The sequence below is a fragment of the Tursiops truncatus genome, chromosome 1 (assembly GCF_011762595.2).
Source record: "Tursiops truncatus isolate mTurTru1 chromosome 1, mTurTru1.mat.Y, whole genome shotgun sequence".
NCBI classification, from domain to species: domain Eukaryota; kingdom Metazoa; phylum Chordata; class Mammalia; order Artiodactyla; family Delphinidae; genus Tursiops; species Tursiops truncatus.
In genome coordinates, this window is record NC_047034.1 from 75,829,575 (window position 1) to 75,850,277 (window position 20,703).

Here is a 20,703-nt window from a genome sequence, read left to right on the forward strand (position 1 = left end):
ACTGGACCACCAGGGAATTCCCTGAACAGCACAGATCTTAAGCAATGATTCTCAACGTACGTGGCATACCAAATCCTGAACCACTGCTCTACAGACAATACTACTACCTTGGTGTTCTAATTTTATGAGGATTAAACCATCTTTTAATACCTGCCTGTGATAGATTTATTGGTGGGGAAGGCAAAACAGATAAGGAGCAAGTTGTCTACTAATCATATAGGACATACCAATGATTTTTGACCCATCATCTTCCACATCTGAGAGTTCCATGTCTTCCACATCACGATTATCTGTTGCAGGCTCAGGTGTGGCAGATTTCTCACTCTCCATGGTTGGTGACTGGGATTCCTCACCTCCCATTCCTTGAAAAGGAGACTCAGAGCCAGTTGGGGAGGGAGCATCCATGCTTGGGGAAGGGACTGGTGATTCCTCAGGATCAGGAAGGGTTGACTTCAATTGATCCAGCTTTTTCTTTAAATTGTTCACTCGATTAGCGAAGGTTTTATATGCCTAAAAGAAAAAGAAGAGTTTACTCCTCTGAGAAGTAACCAAGAAGCTGCCATTTTGACTTGATCAGATTTCTTCATTATTATTAACTATATCACTGGTATAAAACAAGAAAATATCATCTGTCAAGCATGGAGTAGTTTCCAATCTCTGCTTTTTATATCCCCTAAGTCAATATTACCATCCACAGCTGCCCAAGTTAGAGACTTAGAAGTTATCTGCAATTCATCCTCCCTTGCTCCACTGTATCTCTCCAAGCAACCAATATTTATCAAGAGCCTAAATGTGCTGGCCACTCTTCTAGGTACTGGAGATACAGCAATGACTAAGAAGACAAAAATCAAATCAATAAATAAAGCATAGCCTGAGAGGTTAAATACTATTGATTTTTTTTTAAAAAGAAACTGTTTATTTAAAAAGTTTTAGGTGTACAAAATTACTGTGAAGATAAAATAGAGTTCCCATATAACCCACATCCAATTTTCCCTATTATTAACACCTAACATTAGCATGATACATTTGTCACAATTAATAAACCAATTTTGATAATTATTATTAACTAAAGCCCATACTTTATGTGTATTTCCTCAGTTTTTATCTGATGTTCTTTTTCCATTCCAGGATCCCATAATTTAGTAGTCACATCCCCTAGGCTTCTCTTGTTTGTGACGGTTTGTTAGACTTTCCTTGTTTTTGATGAACTTGACAGTTTTGAAGAGTACTGGTCAGGTATTTTGTAGACTGTCTCTTCACTGAGGTTTGTCTAATGTTTTTCTCATGATTAGACTGGGGTTATAGGTTTTGGGGAGGAAGACCACAGAGGTAAAGTGTGATTGTCATCACATCATATCAAGGGTACATACAATCAATACAATGTACCACTGTTGTTGTTAACCTTGATCATCTGGCTTAAATCCTATTCATCTGATTATCTTAATTGCCAGTGTCTTGAAGCTGTGTGTCTTTTTCTTTTTTTTGTTAAGGGTCTTGGAACATTAGATTGTGGCATCATTTTGGTTGGCTGCACAAGAAGCATTATTTTAAAAATGGAGTGGAACGGAAAATAATATGCTAGAATTGAGATTTTGTTTCATAATTGAGTAGTTTGTAGCACAGCAAATGCTCCCATCAAGAACAACTAGAAAAGCCAGATATATACACATACATATCTATACACACTCACACGCACGCACGCACGTGCACACACACATATTTGAATGTACTGTAGAGTGCTAAGGCAACAAAAACCCAAGTGGCAAATTCTATAGCAGGGGGAAACCATGAGGAGAGTCAAGCTGACATTCTGCAGCTGCTTTTTCTCTCAGGGTCCTGCTGATTTTGGGGAGTTAGGCAAGAATTTGAGAATTCAGGCAAAAGGAAAAGGCAGAGGGTTACTACTAAATAATATAAAGAAAAAAGGAGAACTTTTAAAAGTCTTGCTGACCTGTAGAGATAAATTAGAGAAAATTAGAAAGGACAAAATTTTGATGAAAGAGGAAGGACAGAACTGGCTCAACAATATGCTATTGCTTTTCCTTCAAGATGTTTGCTGATAGATAACCAACAAGGACCTACTGTATAGCACAGGGAACTTTACTCAATATTCTGTAATAACCTACAGGGGAAAATAATCTGAAAAAGAACAAACATATGTATAACTGAATCACTATGCTGTACACCTGAAATTAACAGAACACTGTAAATCAACTATACTCCAATTAAAAAAAGATATTTGCTGAATTATGAAGCTTGCTTAAGAGGGAATTAAAGAAGTCAAGCAGAAAAATTCTGAAAAGCAAAGCGGAGTTAAACATAGACTCATGGTGCAGAAGAGACAAGGATTAGCATTCAAATCACACAACGATGGAGGGGCCCTAGTGATGTCGTAGGCTCTCAGTGGGAAAAAATCTGTGACTTAGAAGCTGGATGAACCACAGAAAATCAAAAGTTTGCCCAAACTGCAATTCAGCCTGAAGTCAGTTCAGTTTCAGATTTGATTAATATGATTAGCTCTTGGACTTCCCTGGTGGCACAGTGGTTAAGAATCCGCCTGCCAATGCAAGGGACACGGGTTCGATCCCTGGTCTGGGAAGATCCCACATGCCATGGAGCAACGAAGTCCATGTGCCACAACTACTGAGCCTGTGCTCTAGAGCCCGCGTGCCACAACTACTGAGCCTGCGTGCCACAACTACTGAAGCCTGTGTGCCTAGAGCCTGTGCTCTGCAACAAGAGAAGCCACTGCAATGAGAAGCCCGTGCACCGCAGTGAAGAGTAGCCCCCGCCTACTGCAACTAGAGAAAGCTGTGCACAGCAATGAAGACCCAACGCAGCCAAAATAAATACATAAAAAATAAATAAATTTTAAAACATATATATGATAAGCTCTCACAATATCTGCCTAGCAAAGGAAAGGGTGAATCCTTTCTGCAGGAAGAGAAATCACTGAGACTCCAGAAGTATTTTCATATACAATGTTCAGTATTCAATAAAAAATTAGCAAGCATGCCAAGAGATGAAAGAAAAGACAGACACTATGAACAGACTCAAAACAAGTATAGCCAACATTGGAATTACCTAGCAAAACCCAAATAGCTATGATTTATACGTTCAAGAAAATATAGAAAATCCCATCTTGAACAATTCAGTCCAAAATTCGTTAGCAAGAGTTGAAGGGAAGCCTTGGTCGCCTAGGTTAGGTAACGGAGCCAAAATAGGGTGAGGAAAATGACTGTATGGGAGGAAGGCATTGCATGGGATGTTGAAGCCTAAGTTAGATAAAAAGAAAGCCAACAGAGATGGCTGGGAGGGATGGAAGTGCTGGAAAACTGGCTATACACATGGGCAATGATCAAATAAGTGATTATGTTGAAGATAAGGGGAGCAAGATTTTACATTTTTAGAAAAAGCAATTATAAATGTGGAAACGGAGAAAACTCGAATGAACCTTGTAGTGTTAGACTGGGATTGGAGATAATAGTGTGAACTCATGGTTTCTGACATATACAGACAGATACAGAAATATATATAGATGTAAATGTGTGTATACAGGTTAAATACACACACACACACACACACACACACATATTTCCTACCTCTGTACACTGATATGGTCTGGAAGCAGTGATATCCCAATAGTAATAAGTACACCTAGTACTCAGATCTTGGTTTCAAAATATGGTTTTTCACTAAAAGGAACCAAGGCTCTTTGGAGAAATGACTGATTCCCGGGCTGGACAGAAAAGTGCAAGATGAACCTGGAAACGCTCAAAAAATGATGGGGATATGTCAAAAGAACACAGAAAGCGGCTTGAAAGGAGCTCCCACTGGGACAATTTGAGCATCAAAATAATTATTTTGCAATGAATCAGTAGTTAGTAATGAATTAGAACACTGACTAAATACGACTGAGTCCATAGTGATATAAATAAATGAATAAACTGAAACTTTGAAGAGGAACAAAATATTTGCATAGTTTCAAAACACCTCCCCACAAGACACTTATTAATTAGTGTATGGTTTCCTAGTGTTGTGGTACTTTATTACTGAGTGGCTTAAAACAACAGAAATTTATTGTCTCATAATTCTGGAGGCTAAAAGTCCAAAATCAAAGTGTGAGCAGGGCTATGATCCCTCTACAACTGAGCAGAATCCTTCCCTGCCTTTTCCTAGCTTCTGGTGGTGGCCATCAACCCTTGGAATTCCTTGGCTTGCAGATGCATCACTACAATATCTGTCTTGGTTGTCACATGATATTATTCCTGTGTGAATCTGTATCCAAATTTCCATCTTCTTACAAGGACACCAGTTATATTGGATTAAGGCTCATCCTAATGACCTCATCTTAATTTAAGTACATCTGTAAAGACCCTATTTCCAAGTAAGGTCATTTTCACGTGTACCAGAGAGTTAGGGCTTCAACATTATCTTCTGGGGTACACAATTCAACCCACAGCAATGACCAAGTGAAAACTTTTCAGTGGACAAGCTGGGAAGATGCCACACTAGTAAGATACGAAAGGGAATGTTACAGGTAGTAAGACAAATCAAACTTGTGTGCTAACTGAAAGGATGAAATGAGAAGAACACAATCACTTCTGTGATATTCCTACTAAAGATATATAACCTCAATCTGATCAAAAAGAAACATCATATAAATCCAAATTGGGGGACACTGGACAAACTATTTGACTTGTAATCTCCAAACATATTTAGGTCACGAAAATTAAAGAAAAGACTGAGGAACTGTTCCAGATCAATGGAAAATGGAAATGCAATAAATGAAACCTCTGATTCTGGACAGGAGCTTTTGTTATAAAAAGTGGTCAATTTGAATAGGGGCTGAGGATTAGATAATAATGCATGAAATGTATCAATTAATTTCATGATTAAACAGCTACACCTTATGGTTATGAAGGAGAAAATAATTGTCTTGGAGGAAAATACTCATGAAAATATTTGTGGGTAATGGGGTGTCAGCAACTTTTTTTTCTTTTTTTGGGGGTGTGTGTTTATTTTTATTTATGTATATATTTACTTATCTTCATTCTTTTTTTAATTAATTTTTATTGGAGTATAGCTGCTTTACAATGTTGTGTTTGTTTTTGCTGTACAGCAAAGTGAATCAGTTATACTTATTTTCAAATGACTCCCCCCCACAAAAAGGTCTTCATAATATACTTAAGTTATTTCTTTAAGTTTGAGAGTGTTACAAAATAAAACAAAGAAGACTGAAAAAAAATGAGAGAGGAAAAAATGAAAATAGACTGACGGAATTTTACCAGAAAAATTGAATTATTTCTGAAGAAAAATCAAATGGCAATTCTAGAACTGAAAAATAAGCCAACTAAATTAACTGATGGGTTAAACAATAGATAAGATTCAGCAGAAGAGAAAATTAATGAATTAGAAGACTGGTTAATAGAAAATATCTAGAAGGGAAACACCGAGGAGAAAAGGATAGAAAATACAGAAACTAACATAAAAAGACATTTGGAACACTGATGAGATCTAGTATACAAATTAATAGAGCTCCAGGAGGAGAAGAGATATAATGGAATAGAAACAATACTTGGCAAGAAAACATCCCAAAATTTATAAGAAACATTAAGCTACTCATTATGGGTTGAATTGTGCCCCTCAAATCATACACTGACAGTCCTAACTGTATACCTCAGAATGTGACCTTATTTGGAGACAGAGTTTTTACAGAGGTAATCAAGTTAAAACAAGGTCATTAGGATGGGCCCTAATCCAATATGACTGGTATCCTTAACAAAAAAGTGAAAATTTGGAAACAGAGGGAAGGCAATGTGAAGAGACATAGGGAAGAAACAGCCACCTACAAGTTAAACAGGAGAAGCCAGGAACAGAATCTTCCCTCACAGCCCTCAGAAAGAATCAACCCTGCTAATAACACCTTGATTTTGGACTTACAGCCTTACAGTATGAGACAATAAATTAATGTAGTTTCAGCTACCCACTCTCAGGTACTTTGTTATAGCAGCCCTAGTAAATTAATACACCACGGACTCAAAAAGTTCTGCACACCCTAAACCAGATGAATACGAAGAACACTACACCTAGGCACATCACTGTATAACTACTGAAACCAAAGATAAAAATATTAATAGCAAATCAAATGCAGTAAAATAAAAAGGCTAATAACACTAAATAAATACTGACTACATAAAACAACTATAGAATATGTATGTGTATAATTAAAATATATAACAATAAAAACATATAAACATATAAATCTGAATGGTGGAAATAGTTCCTTTGATGCTATCTCCAAGGAAGCTATGAAGTTAAAGACCTAAGCAGTGATTTCAGCAGCTGCCCAGTGCCAGGCAAAGAGTTTAGAGTTTATGCACTGTCAATTTAGAGAGGCTTAGTAAACACCTTCACTTCCTATTAAAACCCCACAAAGGCCATTGATTAGGAGTAAGGATCATGTCCCAGGACTAAGGGTTATGTCCAAACAAACCTAAAACCAAGCCTTCACATCACAGTGATCCACTGATAATTTAACTGATTGCCAGAAAAAAACCTCAACACTTTTTAAAGGTAAAATGATACAATTCACAGTTTCCACAAGTATCACCCAGAAGGTCTCCTATAAAATAAATTCTTAGACAAGCAAACAGATAGCATATATAGGTATGATTAAAGTACACACACACACACGCGCACACACACACACACACACATCACACAAAAAACAGTCAATAGGAGTACACCTAGAAATGACCCAGATACTGGAATTAACATATAAGGCCTTTAAGACAGTGATTACAAATACTACGTTAAAGAATTTTTAGGAAAAGATGAAGAACGGATGAATAGATGGGAAATCTCAACAAAGAAAAGGAGCTCTAAGAAAGAACGAAATGAAAATTCTAGAACTGAAAAATACAGCAGACTGGGCTTAGTAGAACAAAGAATATTTGAAGACAAGTAAATATAAAGTAGCCAAAAATAAGTCCAGAGAGAAAAAAGAATGAACAGAACAGACAGAAATCTAAGAACACATGGGACGTATAACTGGAGTCCCAGAAGGAAAAGAGAGTGAATGAAAAAGAAGGAATATTTTAAAAGATAATTGTCGAATAGGTTCTAAAACTGATGAACAATATCAAACCACAGATCCAAAAAGGTCAGTGAACCCTTTTTATCCCTTTGTAGCAGGATAAGCACAAAGAAGAAATCTAGGCACAGCTGACTTCTCAAGGGATGACAGGTAAGGAAACATTTTCAGGTAACGAAAGAAAAAAACTGCCAACTTATATAATTCTTTATCCAGTGAAAACACTTCTCAAAAATGAAGGTAAAATAAAGACATTTTAAGATAAACAAAAACTGAGAAATTCATCACCAACAGTCCTGCACTACAAGAAATGTTAAAGACTTTAGGCTGAAGGAAAATGATCCCAGAGGGAAACATGGATCTGCAAAAAGGAATGAAAAGCACTAGAAATAGTAAATATAAATTAATTTCTTTAAAAGTCTACTCACTGTTTAAGAAAAATAATAAAAATTACACTACATAAAATATACATAAGTAAAATAGTTAACAATAGCAGAAAGACCTGGGGGAAGGGAATCCTACTACTGTTAAGGTTCTTACATTATACATGAAGTAACAGAATATTAATTTAAGGTTTTATTATAACAATATTAAGATAGTAATATTAAATTAAGATAATTTAATTTAAGGCAATAAGTTAAGAGTGTCAGATTTGATTAAAAAACAATAAGCATAAAACAAAACCAAGATCCAACTATATGCTGTTTGTAAAAGACACATTTAAGTATAAAAACCTGTGAGATGTGGGACTTCCCTGGTGGTCCAGTGGCTTAGACTCCGAGCTCCCAATGCAGGGGGCCCGGGTTCAATCCCTGATCAGGGAACTAGATCCCACATGCCTCAACTAAGAGTTTGCATGCCGCAACTAAAGCTCGTGCATGCCGCAACTAAAAGATCCCGCATACCACAACGAAGATCCTGCATGCCACAACTAAGACCTGGCACGGCCAAAACCAAACAAACAAAAAACTTGTGAGATGCAGCTTAGAGGGAAGTTTTACTGTGTTAAATATACATAGTTTTAAAAAGCTGAAAATCAATTATCTAAATATTCATCTTAAAAAATCAGAAAAAGTATAGGAAATGAAATAATATAGAAGAAAGAATATCTCCCAGTGTACTGCACATAACAAGAGTAAGTTTTATTTTGTGAAACTTTTGCTGTATATGTGCACTTGTGTATGGTTCTTAGTTTCCATGTAAAATCTTTCTTTCATATGGACTGTGGTCAAAATCTTTTTGAGAATATTGCTTTAAGGTTTAACTGTTTCCACAAAAGTCAACCTGGATTATTTCAATAACCTACTAACTTGTCTCCCTACCTTTAATAGTCTCCTATTCTCCATTCTGCTATCTTGATTCCAAAATGCAGACTTGATCACATCATCGGCAAAATTAAAATCCTACAACTGCCTTCCACTGCTTTCAGGGTAAAATTCAAAGACCTTAGAATAAATATAGGCCTTTCAGGACCATGTTCTTGACTCCCTCTCCAGTTTTATTTATCACTTCCTCATAAATGCCTAGCTATAAGAAACTACTTTCAGGTCCACCAATTTTGCCATGCTCTCTTTCATTCCCATGCTTTGAAAATGCTCTTCAGAGAATATGGTCTTTCATTTAGCTAATTACTGCAACTTTAGAGTTTAGCTCCTTTGGGAAAAAATTTCTCCATATCCTCCATTCCCACTCCCAAATTAGCTAAAGTACCTATTCAATCTGTTCTCTTAGCATCCTATAGTCACCTTCATTATAGCATTTATTACACAGAATTGCAATTATGTGTGCTCAATGAATACTTGCTGAACAAACTTCTCCCAGCCATTTGCTAAGGATCCTCCAAAGCAGACCAAATGATTTTATATAATTTCATAAATAAGTAACGATGGTTCACTTCTCAAAAATTATAAAATGGTCTTTTGAGTAAAAATGGTAAACTAATCACTCCTGTTCAGTGTCTCTCCCTCCTGGGACTCCTATAAAATGAATAGTAAAGGAACACAAAGGTATAAACCAGTAACAAGGAAAAGGTTTTGTAAGAGTAAGAAGTAATGAGGCAGGGTAGAGAAAAATGAGGTTAGGAGTATGCAGAAAGGGAGTTATACCTGGGAAAGGAGCTGACCTGTCTTGCAGAATCCCTGAGAAGTTTTGTTCAAGGAAATGATGAGTATAAAAAAGTGGAGTGAGTAGTGGAGTTGAAATCAGAAATTAAAAGTGTGAATACCTTGGGGACTTCCCTGGTGGTGCAGTGGTTAAGAATCCATCTGCCAATGCAGGGGACACAGGTTTGAGCCCTGGTCCCGGAAGATCCCACATGCCGCAGAGCAACTAAGCCTGTGCGCCACAACTACTGAAGCCCGTGCACCCAGAGCCCATGCTGCACGAGAAGCCACCGCAGTGAGAAGCCCACACGCTGCAACGAAGAGTAGCCTCCGCTTGCCTCAACTAGAGAAAGCCCATGCGCAGCAATGAAGACCCAATACAGCCAAAAATAAATAAATAAATTTATTAAAAAGAAAAAAAGTACTATATACTGGGAATTCCCTACAGGTCCAGTGGTTAGGACTCCCTGCTTTCACTGACGAGGGCGCAGGTTCAATCCCTGGTTCGGGAGTTAAGATCCCACAAACTGGGTGGTGTAGCCAAGATCCCACAAACTGAGTGGTGCAGCCAAAAAAAAAAAGTACTTAAAGTATTATATACTTTTATAACCATATATAGTGATTAAAACTAAAAAAAAATTAAAATAAAGTACAAAACAGTTTCTTTCAGGGGCCATTAGACAAATGTCGAATTATCAACCCCTCTTCCAGTTGAGGTGGGGAGAAAGAGGTTCCTTAATTGAGTTGATGAAATTCAGAAACAATGTTTCCATCTAGTATCCTGGGTTTAAAAATATATATATACATACTTCTGCCCAATTTTATATCCCGTAACAGTAACTTGGCACACTCCCACTGAAACACTAAGACATGAGGCTTTAGCAAAGCTTAATGGTCAGGGTATTCACGAGCTTTAGCATCAAAAAGACCGAGGTCTTAATTCAGACACCTTCACTTGCTAGCTATAATACTACCTTGTACAAGGTTACTAACCCTCTTCAAAAGTAACTTCTTTGGGACTTCCCTGGTAGCGCAGTGGTTAAGAATCCTCCTGTCAATGCAGGAGACAGGGGTTCAAGCCCTGGCCTCGGAAGATCCCATATGCTGCGGAGCAACTAAGCCCGTGTGCCACAACTACTGAGCCCATGTGCTGCAACTACTGAAGCCCACACGCCTAGAGCCCGTGCTCCGCAACAAGAGAAGCCACTGCAATGAGAAGCCCCCGCATTGCAACGAAGAGTAGCCCCCGCTAGCCGCAACTAGAGAGAGTCCGCGCACAGCAACGAAGACCCAACACAGCCAAAAAATAAATAAATTTATAAATAAATTTATAAAAATAAAAGTAACTTCTTCATCTGTGAACTAGAGATAATAATACTTATCCTAATAGAGTTAGATAACACATATAAACAGTCACAGATATATGGTAAGCAATTGATGTAAGACAGCTTTAATCATTACTTACATTGGCCACCACTTTTACTTCTTTGTACTGTGCTTCATAGAAAATTCCAGCATTTTCAAGTGCTTCTGTTAGTGAGGGCCCATTTTTCACCTGCTTATCTAGTCCATTCACAAATTCCTCCAGCTTGGCACTTGCCTCTTCAAATTCTTTGGAGAATTTCTTCCCACCTGTCTTATCTAAAATAACAAGAGGAAGTATTCTGTAATATTCTTAGTCTCATAGTTACACCTTAAAGAAGCTTCTCTAAATCACAAAAATCCCAAACAGATTATTTAAATGGTTTGTGTGATCCTGCTGTAGTGAAGCAAGAGTGCATGATGAAGACACTTGTAATTAAGGTAAAGAAAGAAAGTTCAACTAAATGAAAGTTTGTTGACTGCTTTTATTCACAAATTTGATGTCACACTGCTACTTAGGAATAATGGAACGAGGCTCAATTCTGTACACTTATACCATTAACTTTTATACTATAGACTATAATAAGATATATCTCTTAGATGAAAAAACAGAGGTTCAGAAAAGTAAAGACAGGGCTTCCCTGGTGGTGCAGTGGTTGAGAGTCCACCTGCCGATGCAGGGCACACGGGTTTGTGCCCCGGTCCGGGAAGATCCCACATGCCGCGGAGCGGCTGGGCCCGTGAGCCATGGCCGCTAGGCCTGCGCGTCCGGAGCCTGTGCTCCACAACGGGAGAGGCCACAACAGTGAGAGGCCCGCGTACCGCAAAAAAAAAAAAAGAAAAAAAAAAGAAAAATAAAGATAAAGTGACTTCTTTGTGTATCAGGCTTAAAGATTATTCTTTCCTATCTGAAGATCTCTGGTAATTTGATATTAGAAGAGTACCATGAATTCTTTTTCAACAATAGTAACACTGTATGACATTGTAAACTGTTTCTTACTCTCCTAAGTACTTTTTTCCCAGTGATGTTGGAATATGGCCTTAGGTGTGGATATAAATTTAGGCTTTGCATTTTATCAGCTGTGTAACTTGGGCAAGCTTCTTATCTCCTTATGAAGCCTCAGATTTCTCATGTCCAAAACAGAGGTTTTTAACATGCTTCTGAGTTGTTGTGAGGACTAAATTAGATAACATATGTTAAATTTAAAGCATGGTACAAGAACAAAATAGGTGCCAAAACAAATAGCTGGTAGTCATTTACTCATTATTTCAAAAATAGTTATCGAATGCCTATTATGTGCCAGGTATTGCTCTAGGCACTAGGATACAGCAAGAACAAATAAGGATAATTTCTACTTTCATGAGATTTACATTCTAATAAATTAATGATTATTATTTATAATCTACAATGTAAGGAAAAGAGAGCAAGTCACTAGATTTTATGAGGCATTACAGTGACCTTATTTATTTATTATTGTTTTGGCTGCACCATGTGGCTTGCAGGATCTTAGTTCCCTGACCAGGGATCGAACCCAGGCCCAGAGCAGTGAAAGTGCCACATCCTAACCACTGGACCACCAGGGAATTCCCTACAGTGACCTTATTGAAGAGCACAGCCAAACCAGTTAATCACTCGTGTGAAATACCCCTATCATAATCCAATACATCAAGAAAGGACTAGAAGTGGGGAAAAGGACAGAATTTACTATTTAAAAAATTTTTTAAAAATTTACTTCTTCTCCAGCTTTATTGAGATATAATTGGCATATAACATTGTTTAAGGTGTACAATTTGAAGGCTAGGAATTTACTTATGAAATTGACATGCATGAAATCACCACCTGGGAAAGAGGTACCACAACTATTCTCTATAATGTGAGGTCTTTATGCAAGAAGTCAGTCTGATCACTTGAAGATGACATATCTAGAAAGAAAATCCGACTTATTCTATTTAAAGGGATGTAGGTATTACCTTTTAAGCATTTGAGAGTTTCTGTGCTGCACACATCCACCCTCATAGTTGACAGCTGTTTTTCTTTCAATTCTATCTGATCTTCTGAGCGCTTGTACAGCAACAGCTCTTCAATGAGGGCCTGAGACTGAACACAGACCAGGGTCATATTTAATTTATGAAATTATCCACTTATTCTACCTTTCCACACTGAAGTAAAACATGAATAAAACCTAACAAAGTCACGAGAGGCAAAAACCCTTCATATTTCCTCATAATCAGGGATATCAAATATCAACATCAATTCTCATGTCAAAACCATATTTTCAGTTACATACTTTAAAAGAAACTTTTCCTTATTTATTCAAAGCTAATTTATGCTAATTTATGGATACAGAGTTAAGATTGAAACAGACAAAGGTCCACTTATATCTTCTTTAAATTTTAACTAGATAAACGGTCTTATTATGTTAACTTTAAGCAAATTTTAATTTAATACAGTTTTACAGGAAGATGAATCCCTTGTTGGGATTCAACACAAAATTCAGCTGGTAATAGATACTTCAGAAGAAGCTTACTTCGTCCTTTAGAGATACAGATAAAACTCTTAAGTTTTAGACAGTCTGAACATGTTTAAAATATAACTGATGTATAACTGAATAAAAATAAATCTTTCAGGATGGACTATACAGAAAGCTGACACAAAAGGGGTGAATAATATTTTGGCATGTTGAACATATTCTGTAACTTACTCGAAATTCAGCAACTATCTTAGACTTGAGAGCAGCTTTTGGATTCGTGGATGCTGTTGGAATTAAACAAAAGGTCATTTAAGAATATAGACACAAAATGTTGACTAATATTCAGGAAAATTTCCAGTTTTATAGTTAAGGGTGTACTCTTTGAATATATGTCAAACATGCACATTTAAATCATGGTATAATTCCTAGAATAGTGGAATATGAAATCTGAACACTCCCAAGCATGGTAAATATAAAAATACACTATTTAGATAGGTCTAACCTACTTACCTCCAACATACCCTGTAAGTCTGAAGTCCTAGAATTATTGATTTGGAGATACTGAGATACATGAAGTACCTTTTTGCCTAGTCTGAGTGTAAGAGGATCTTAACACCTCAAATTAAGAGTGTTCAGGAGCAGGACATCCAATTAATCCTGCACACTGGCTGAAGAAAATTTACTTAGAAGCATCAACTCTATTCCTATGTATTTAATTCTGGATTTCTTTTTCTGCTGACTCAATTCATAGCAAAAATAGGCAGGGAAAGTTCTAAGTACAATACCACTGTGGTTGAACTTTGGCTGAAATGATGACTCTTGTTGTTCCTAAGCATGCAACTTACGACCAAAAGGATGTGAGAGGATTCCCTTAATCATGATGAATATCACATGCTTGCTGGAGCAAAACCATCCCAAGTGTCTTGTTTCACCTCCCAATTCTCACTGTCTTTTACCTTGTTCCCTCCACACCTTCAAGTCTTTCTCAATATTCCTCAGTTTGGCCCACAGCAGCCTATCACATGCAGTATTCCACTCCCTTGATCTCATGCTGGGTAAACATGATAAACACAGCAGGAGCTCCTGTTAGAGAATGAGCTTCTGGCCAGGATTTGAGGCCCATGTCTAATCTGGTAGAGTATATCCCCAAATCTGAAGGATTTCATGGCTCCCACAGAAAGGCTTCTTAATGCCTAGTCTCCTCTTCAGCTCTGTTGTTTAATGCCAGCTGCCTCTAACTTCACATATCCTTGAACCTGAAAGTTAGCCTGGGCACTATCACGTATTTTTTTCTTCTTTCAATCCCCCAACTACTCTTGAATCTTCACTCATTTAAACCCTTTTTCTGCATTTCCTTTGTTTAAAAGTAGTTCTATTTTTATTTTTTTAAAGAAGTAACTCCATGATGGCTTGTTTAGTGCAAGTCACTGGGAGCCTCCCAGGCCTGGAAAACACAGGCTTGCCCATGGTTTATGCCAGGTACGATGTCAAATGGTCTACATTTTCTTCTGCTCCAAAAAGAGGAGGTAATTTATATTAGTTGAGATTTTGTTCCTTACTTTGTGATTTCTTCCACTGCTTATTCGGTTGTTTGTTCAGATTTTCTTTCAGCTGCTTCTGAGTTTTGAAAGTGGTACCTGGAAAACATTTCAGTTTTTGCAATCTGGCGTTATGGGAAGCTGTTCTGTCTGTCCACTTCAGTGTCAAAGTTGAAGCATGAAAAAAGGCAATCCGAGACTGTGTGTTGTTTCTTTCTTTCCTTTTCTTTCATTTTTATAAAAAGATAAAAACACCCACCAGATCTAAGAAGCTGATAAATAAACATGATTTTACATCAATGAAATAACAAATTTTGAGAATAGGGTAGAAGCTTAAAAACACCAGGTAACACATTCAAATGAAGAATTTAACAGCTTCTTAGAAGATGCTATTTTTAAAGCAAATTTCTAGTCAAATTATGGTCATGGTATCAGATATCACCTACTGCTATTCAATGACTTAATTACACGTATCTAATACATAGGAACTAAGTAATTTAAATAACACCAGTACACAACTTACTGCAAATCTAAACCAAAAGAGAGACTGAAGAATGCCAATACATGCTTACTACCCAACAGCTTACTGAAAACTGAAACCCTGTCCAAAAATTGTCCCATAAGTAAGAGGACAGGGCAGTAATTATTAAACACAAAAGATGAACAGTTTAAAGCACTCAACTGAAGTAAAGCAAATGCAGGAAAATAATTAGATGGTCAACATCACTTAATATGCTTTACTTTCTTTAGTCAATAAAAACGAAATTCAACCCTCCCCAAACCAATTCTACTTAAATTTTAATGCAAACCGATTTTTACAATTATTTAATTTTAAACAAACAGGGCCAGATCCAAAAGTTTATTTTTCGTTATTAAGCAAAAGGACCAAATCTATAAAATATATATATATAATTTTAAAGACTGAACAATGACTCAATCTTTCTTTTAGGAGAGAAAAAATACTTACTCAAAGCTTCTCTTAACGCCATAATCATTTCTTCTGGGTATACATTTCTATCTTCCCAGATTTTAAAGATTCGTTCTATAGACTTAGAGACAGATGGATCCCTGAGAAGAAAGAAAAAGTGAGACAGACATATAAAAATGTTAACTTACATCTCAAACTAGAAATCTGAAAATAAAGTTGTCAACAAAATTATTTTCCAAATGTCTTCTCATGTTTATTTTAAAACATTTTTTCCTGGTGTCTAGGGCTAAAATCTTAAAAACTCTTATTCAACGCTTTTTACTACTGATATAGATGAGGCTATGGATAACACATTGAACTTTTAAAAAATTTACTGAGAGTAATATTGGTTCATAATATAAGTTTCATGAGTACATTATATTTCTACTTCTGTATACACTAATGATTATACACTCATGAGCATGCTCATGATCAAAAGTTTAAGTTTCCATCCATCACCATACAGTTGACTCCATTCATCCATTTCACACTCCCTCCACTACCCTGCCACGCTGGTAACCACTACTCGGTCCTCTGTATCCATGTGTGTGTTTGGTTTGGTTTGTTCAGTTATTTTATTTTTAATTTTTAAAACATATTCCATGTATGAGTGAAAACATAAGGTACATCTTTCTTCACCTGACTTAACTTCATTTAGCCTAATACCCTCAAGGTCCATCTGTGTTGTCACAGATGGCAAGATTTCGTCTTTTTTTTTTTAGTGGCTGAATGGTATTCCGCTGTGTGTGTATATATATATATATATATCTCACACCTTCTTTATCCATTCATCCATTGATGGGCACCTTAGGTTGTTTTCCTATCTTGGCTATTGTAAATAATGCTGCAATGAACAGAGGGGTGCATATATCTTTTCAAATTAGTATTTTCATATTCTTTGGATAAATACTCAGAAGTAGGATATCTGGACATGTGGTAGTTCTATTCTTAATTTTTTGAGGAATCTCCATACTGTTTTCCATAGTGGCTGCACGGATTTACACTCCCACCAGCAGTGTATGAGGTTTCCATTTTTTCCACATCCTCTCCAACACTTGTTATTTCTTGCCTTTTTGATAACAGCCATTCTAATGGGTGTGAGGTGATATCTCACTGTGGTTTTGATTTGCATTTCTCTAATAATTAGTGATGTTCAACATTTTTTCACATGCCTGTTGGCCATTTGTATGTCTTCTCTGGAAAAATGTCTATTCAGCACCTCAGCTCATTTTTTTTTTTTTTTTTTTTTTTTGCGGTACAAGGGCCTCTCTCACTGTTGTGGCCCCTCCCGCTGCGGAGCAACAGGCTCCGGACGCGCAGGCCCAGCGGCCATGGCTCACGGTCACAGCCGCTCCGCCGCACATGGGATCCTCCCGGACCGGGGCACGAACCCGCGTCCCCTGCATCGGCAGGCAGACTCTCAACCACTGTGCCACCAGGGAAGCCCCTCTGCTCATTTTTTAAACAGGTTACTGGTTTTGCTGTTGTTGAGTTGTATGAGTTCTTATATTTTGGATATTAACCCCATTATCAGTTATTTGATTTGCAAATACCTTCTCCTATTCAGTAGGCTGTCTTTTTGTTTTATCGATGGTTTCCTTTGCTGTGCAGAAACTTTTTAGTTTGATGTAGTCCCATTTGTTTATTTTTCCTTTTGTTTCCCTTGCCTGAGGAGACATATCCAGAAAAGTAATGCTAAGACCAATGTCAAAGACCTTACAGCCTACGATTTCTTCTAGGAGTTTTATAGTTTCAGGTCTTACATCAAGTCTTTAATCCATTTTGAGTTAATTTTTGTGTCTGTTGTGAGACAGTGGCCTAGTTTTGGGGTTTGTTTTGTATGTTGCTGTCTTGTTTTTCCCACTACCATTTACTGAAGAGACTATCCTTCCTCCATTGTATGTTCTTTGCTCCTTTGTTGTAAATTAGTTGTCCATAAATGCATAGGCTTATCTCTGGGCTTTCAATTTTGTTCCACTGATCAAGGTATTTGTTTTTCTGTTAATACCATGCTGTTTTGGTTACTATGGCTTTGTAATATCATTTGATATCAGGGTGTGTGATACCTACTGATTTGTTCTTTTTTCTCAGGATTACTTTGGCTATTCAGGGTCTTTTGTGGTTCCATACAAATTTTAGAATTTTTGTTCTATTTTGGTGAAAAACGTCCTTCAGATTTTGATTGGAATTGCATTGAATCTGCAGATTGCTTTAGGTAATATGAACATTCTGACATTAATTCTTTCAATCCATGAGCGTGGAATATCTTTCCATTTATTTGTGTCTTCTTCAATTTCTTTCAACAATGTCTTATAGTTTTCAACGTACTGGTCTTTCACCTCCTTGGTTAAATTTATTCCAGGTATTTCATTCTTTTTTGTTGCAATTGTAAATGGGATTGTTTTGTTTTCTTAATTTCTTTTTCTGCTAGCTCATTGTTATCATACAGAAATGAAACCAATTTCTGTATACTGATTTCATATCTGAAATTTTACTGTATTTGTTTATTGATTCTAATAGGTTTTTAAAACAATTTTTTAAATTAATTATTTATTTAGTTTTGGCTGTGCTGGGTCTTCGTTGCCACACGCAAGCTTTCTCTAGTAATGGCGAACAGGGGCTACTATTCGCTGTGGTGCGCGGGCTTCTCATTGCAGTGGCTGCTCTTGTTGCAGAGCATGGGCTCTAGGCACGCGGGCTCAGTAGTTATGGCTCACAGGCTCTACAATGCAGGCTCAGTACTTGTGGTGCCTGGGCTTAGTTGTTCCACGGTATGTGGGATCTTCCCGGACCAGGGCTTGAACCCGTGTCCCCTGCACTGGCAGGCGGATTCTTAACCATTGCACCATCAGGGAAGTCCCTGATTCTAATAGATTTTGGTGAAGTCTTTAGGATTTTCTATATATAAAATCATGTCATCTGCAAATAGTGACAGTTATACTTCTTCTGTTCCAATGCCTTTTATTTCTTTTTCCTGCCTAATTGCTCTGGCTAGAATTTCCAGTACTATATTGAATAAGAATGGCAAGAGTATACATCATTGCCTTGTTCCTATTCTTAGAAGGACAGCTTTCAATTCTTCACCACTGAGTATTACGTTAGCTGTGGGTTTGTCATATACTGCCTATATTATGTTGAGGAACATTCCTTCTGTACCCACTCTATTTTTTTTTTAATAAATAAATTTATTTATTTTTTAATTTTTGGTTGCGTTGGGCCTTCGTTGCTGCGCGTGGGCTTTCTCTAGCTGCAGCGAGCAGGGGCTACTCTTCGTTGTGGTGCGCGGGCATCTCATTGCAGTGGCTTCTCTTGTTGCAGAGCATGGGCTCCAGGTGCGTGGGCTTCCACAGTTGTGGTGCATGGGCTCAGTAGTTGTGGCTCGTGGGCTCTAGAGCACAGGCTCAGTAGTTGTGGCGCAGGGGCTTGTTGCTCCGCAGCATGTTGGATCTTCCCGGACCAGGGATCAAACCCGTGTCCCCTGCATTGGCAGGCAGATTCTTATCCACTGCGCCAGCAGGAAAGTCCCTGTACCCACTTTATTGAGGGTTTTTAATTATAACTGGGAGTTGAATTTTGTCAAATGCTTTTTCTGCCTCTATCGAGATGATCATATATTTTTTGTTTTCTTTTGTGGTACGCAGGCCTCGCACTGCTGTGGCCTCTCCCGTTGCGGAGCACAGGCTCCAGACACGCAGGCTCAGCAGCCATGGCTCACGGGCCCAGCCGCTCCGCAGCATGTGGGATCTTCCCGGACCGGGGCACGAACCCGCGTCCCCTGCATCGGCAGGCAGACTCTCAACCACTGCACCACCAGGGAAGCCCGATCATGTTTTTTAATCCTTCTCTTTGTTAATGTATCATGTTGATTTACAGATGTTGACCCACCCTTGCATCCTTGGAATATATCACACTGGATCATGGTGTATGATCCTTTTATGATTCAGCTTGCTAACGTATTTTTCCTTTTTTTTAAATTGACATATAGTTGATTTATAATGTTGTGTTAGTTTCTTTTTTTCTTAAATTTATTTATTTTATTTATATTTATTTTTGGCTGCACTGGGTCTTCGTTGCTGTGCACCGGCTTTCTCTAGTTGCGGTGAGCGGGGGCTACTCTTCACTGCAGTGCATGAGCTTCTCATTGTGGTGGCTTCTGTTGTTGCAGAGCATGGGCTTCAGTAGCTGTGGCTCACGGGCTCTAGAGTACAGGCTCAGTAGTTGTGGCACATGGGCCCAGTTGCTCCACAGCATGTGGGATCTTCCCGGACCAGGACTTGAACCCGTGTCCCCTGCACTGGCAGGCAGGTTCTTAACCACTGAGCCACCAGGGAAGCCCCATACAATGTTGTGTTAGTTTCTGATGTACAGCAAAGTGATTTGGTTATACACATATATATTCTTTTTCCCATTCTTTTCCATTATAGGTTATTACAAGGTACTGAATATAGTTCCCTGTGCTATACAGTAGGACCTTGTTGTTTATCTATTTTATATATAGTAGTGTGTATCTGTTAATGTCAAGTTCCTAATTTATCCACCTACCCTTTCCCCTTTGGTAACCAGAAGTTTGTTTTCTATATCTGTGAGTCTGTTTTTGTTTTGTAAATAAGTTCATTTGTATCATTTTAAAAGATTCCATATGTAAGTGATATCATATATTTGTCTTTCTCTAACTCACTTCATGTAGTATGATAATCTCTAGGATCCATCCATGTTGCTGCAAACAGCATTATTTCATTCTTTTTTATGGTTGAGTAATATTTCATTGTATGTGTACACACACACACACACACACACACACACACACACACACACACACTACATCTTCTTTACCCATTCATCTGTCGATGGACACTTAGGTTGCTTCCACATCTTGGCTATTACAAACAGTGCTGCTATGAACACTGGGGCACATGTATCTTTTTGAATTAGTTTTCATCTTTTCTGGATACATGTCCAGGAGTGGGATTGCTGGATCATACGGTAACTCTATTTTTAATTTTTTTAAGGAACTTAAAAAATACTGTTCTCCACAGTGGCTGCACCAATTTACAGTTCCACCAACACTGCAGGCGGATTCCCTTTTCTCCACACCCTCTCCAGCATTTGTTATTTGTAGACTTTTTGATGATGGCCATTCTGACTGGTGAGGTGATTCCTCATTGTA

At 37.7% G+C, this 20,703-nt stretch overlaps 1 protein-coding gene across 6 annotated transcripts in view; it reads right to left on the reverse strand.

Moving 5' to 3' along the window:
* Window positions 1-20,703, reverse strand: part of RPRD2 (regulation of nuclear pre-mRNA domain containing 2) — an 85,316-nt gene that overhangs the window by 13,895 nt on the left and 50,718 nt on the right. For 4 of the 6 annotated variants that reach the window (XM_033860038.2, XM_033860036.2, XM_073807962.1 and 1 more), the window contains exons 3-8: window positions 15,537-15,637; window positions 14,591-14,668; window positions 13,263-13,315; window positions 12,532-12,658; window positions 10,664-10,839; window positions 228-510 (exon numbers count right to left, since the gene is read on the reverse strand). In XM_033860038.2, the coding sequence (XP_033715929.1) occupies window positions 228-510; window positions 10,664-10,839; window positions 12,532-12,658; window positions 13,263-13,315; window positions 14,591-14,668; window positions 15,537-15,637 (818 nt within the window). The remainder of the gene's footprint in view (window positions 1-227; window positions 511-10,663; window positions 10,840-12,531; window positions 12,659-13,262; window positions 13,316-14,590; window positions 14,669-15,536; window positions 15,638-20,703) is intronic. The other 2 variants (XM_033860040.2, XM_033860046.2) reach the window with 1 other exon arrangement.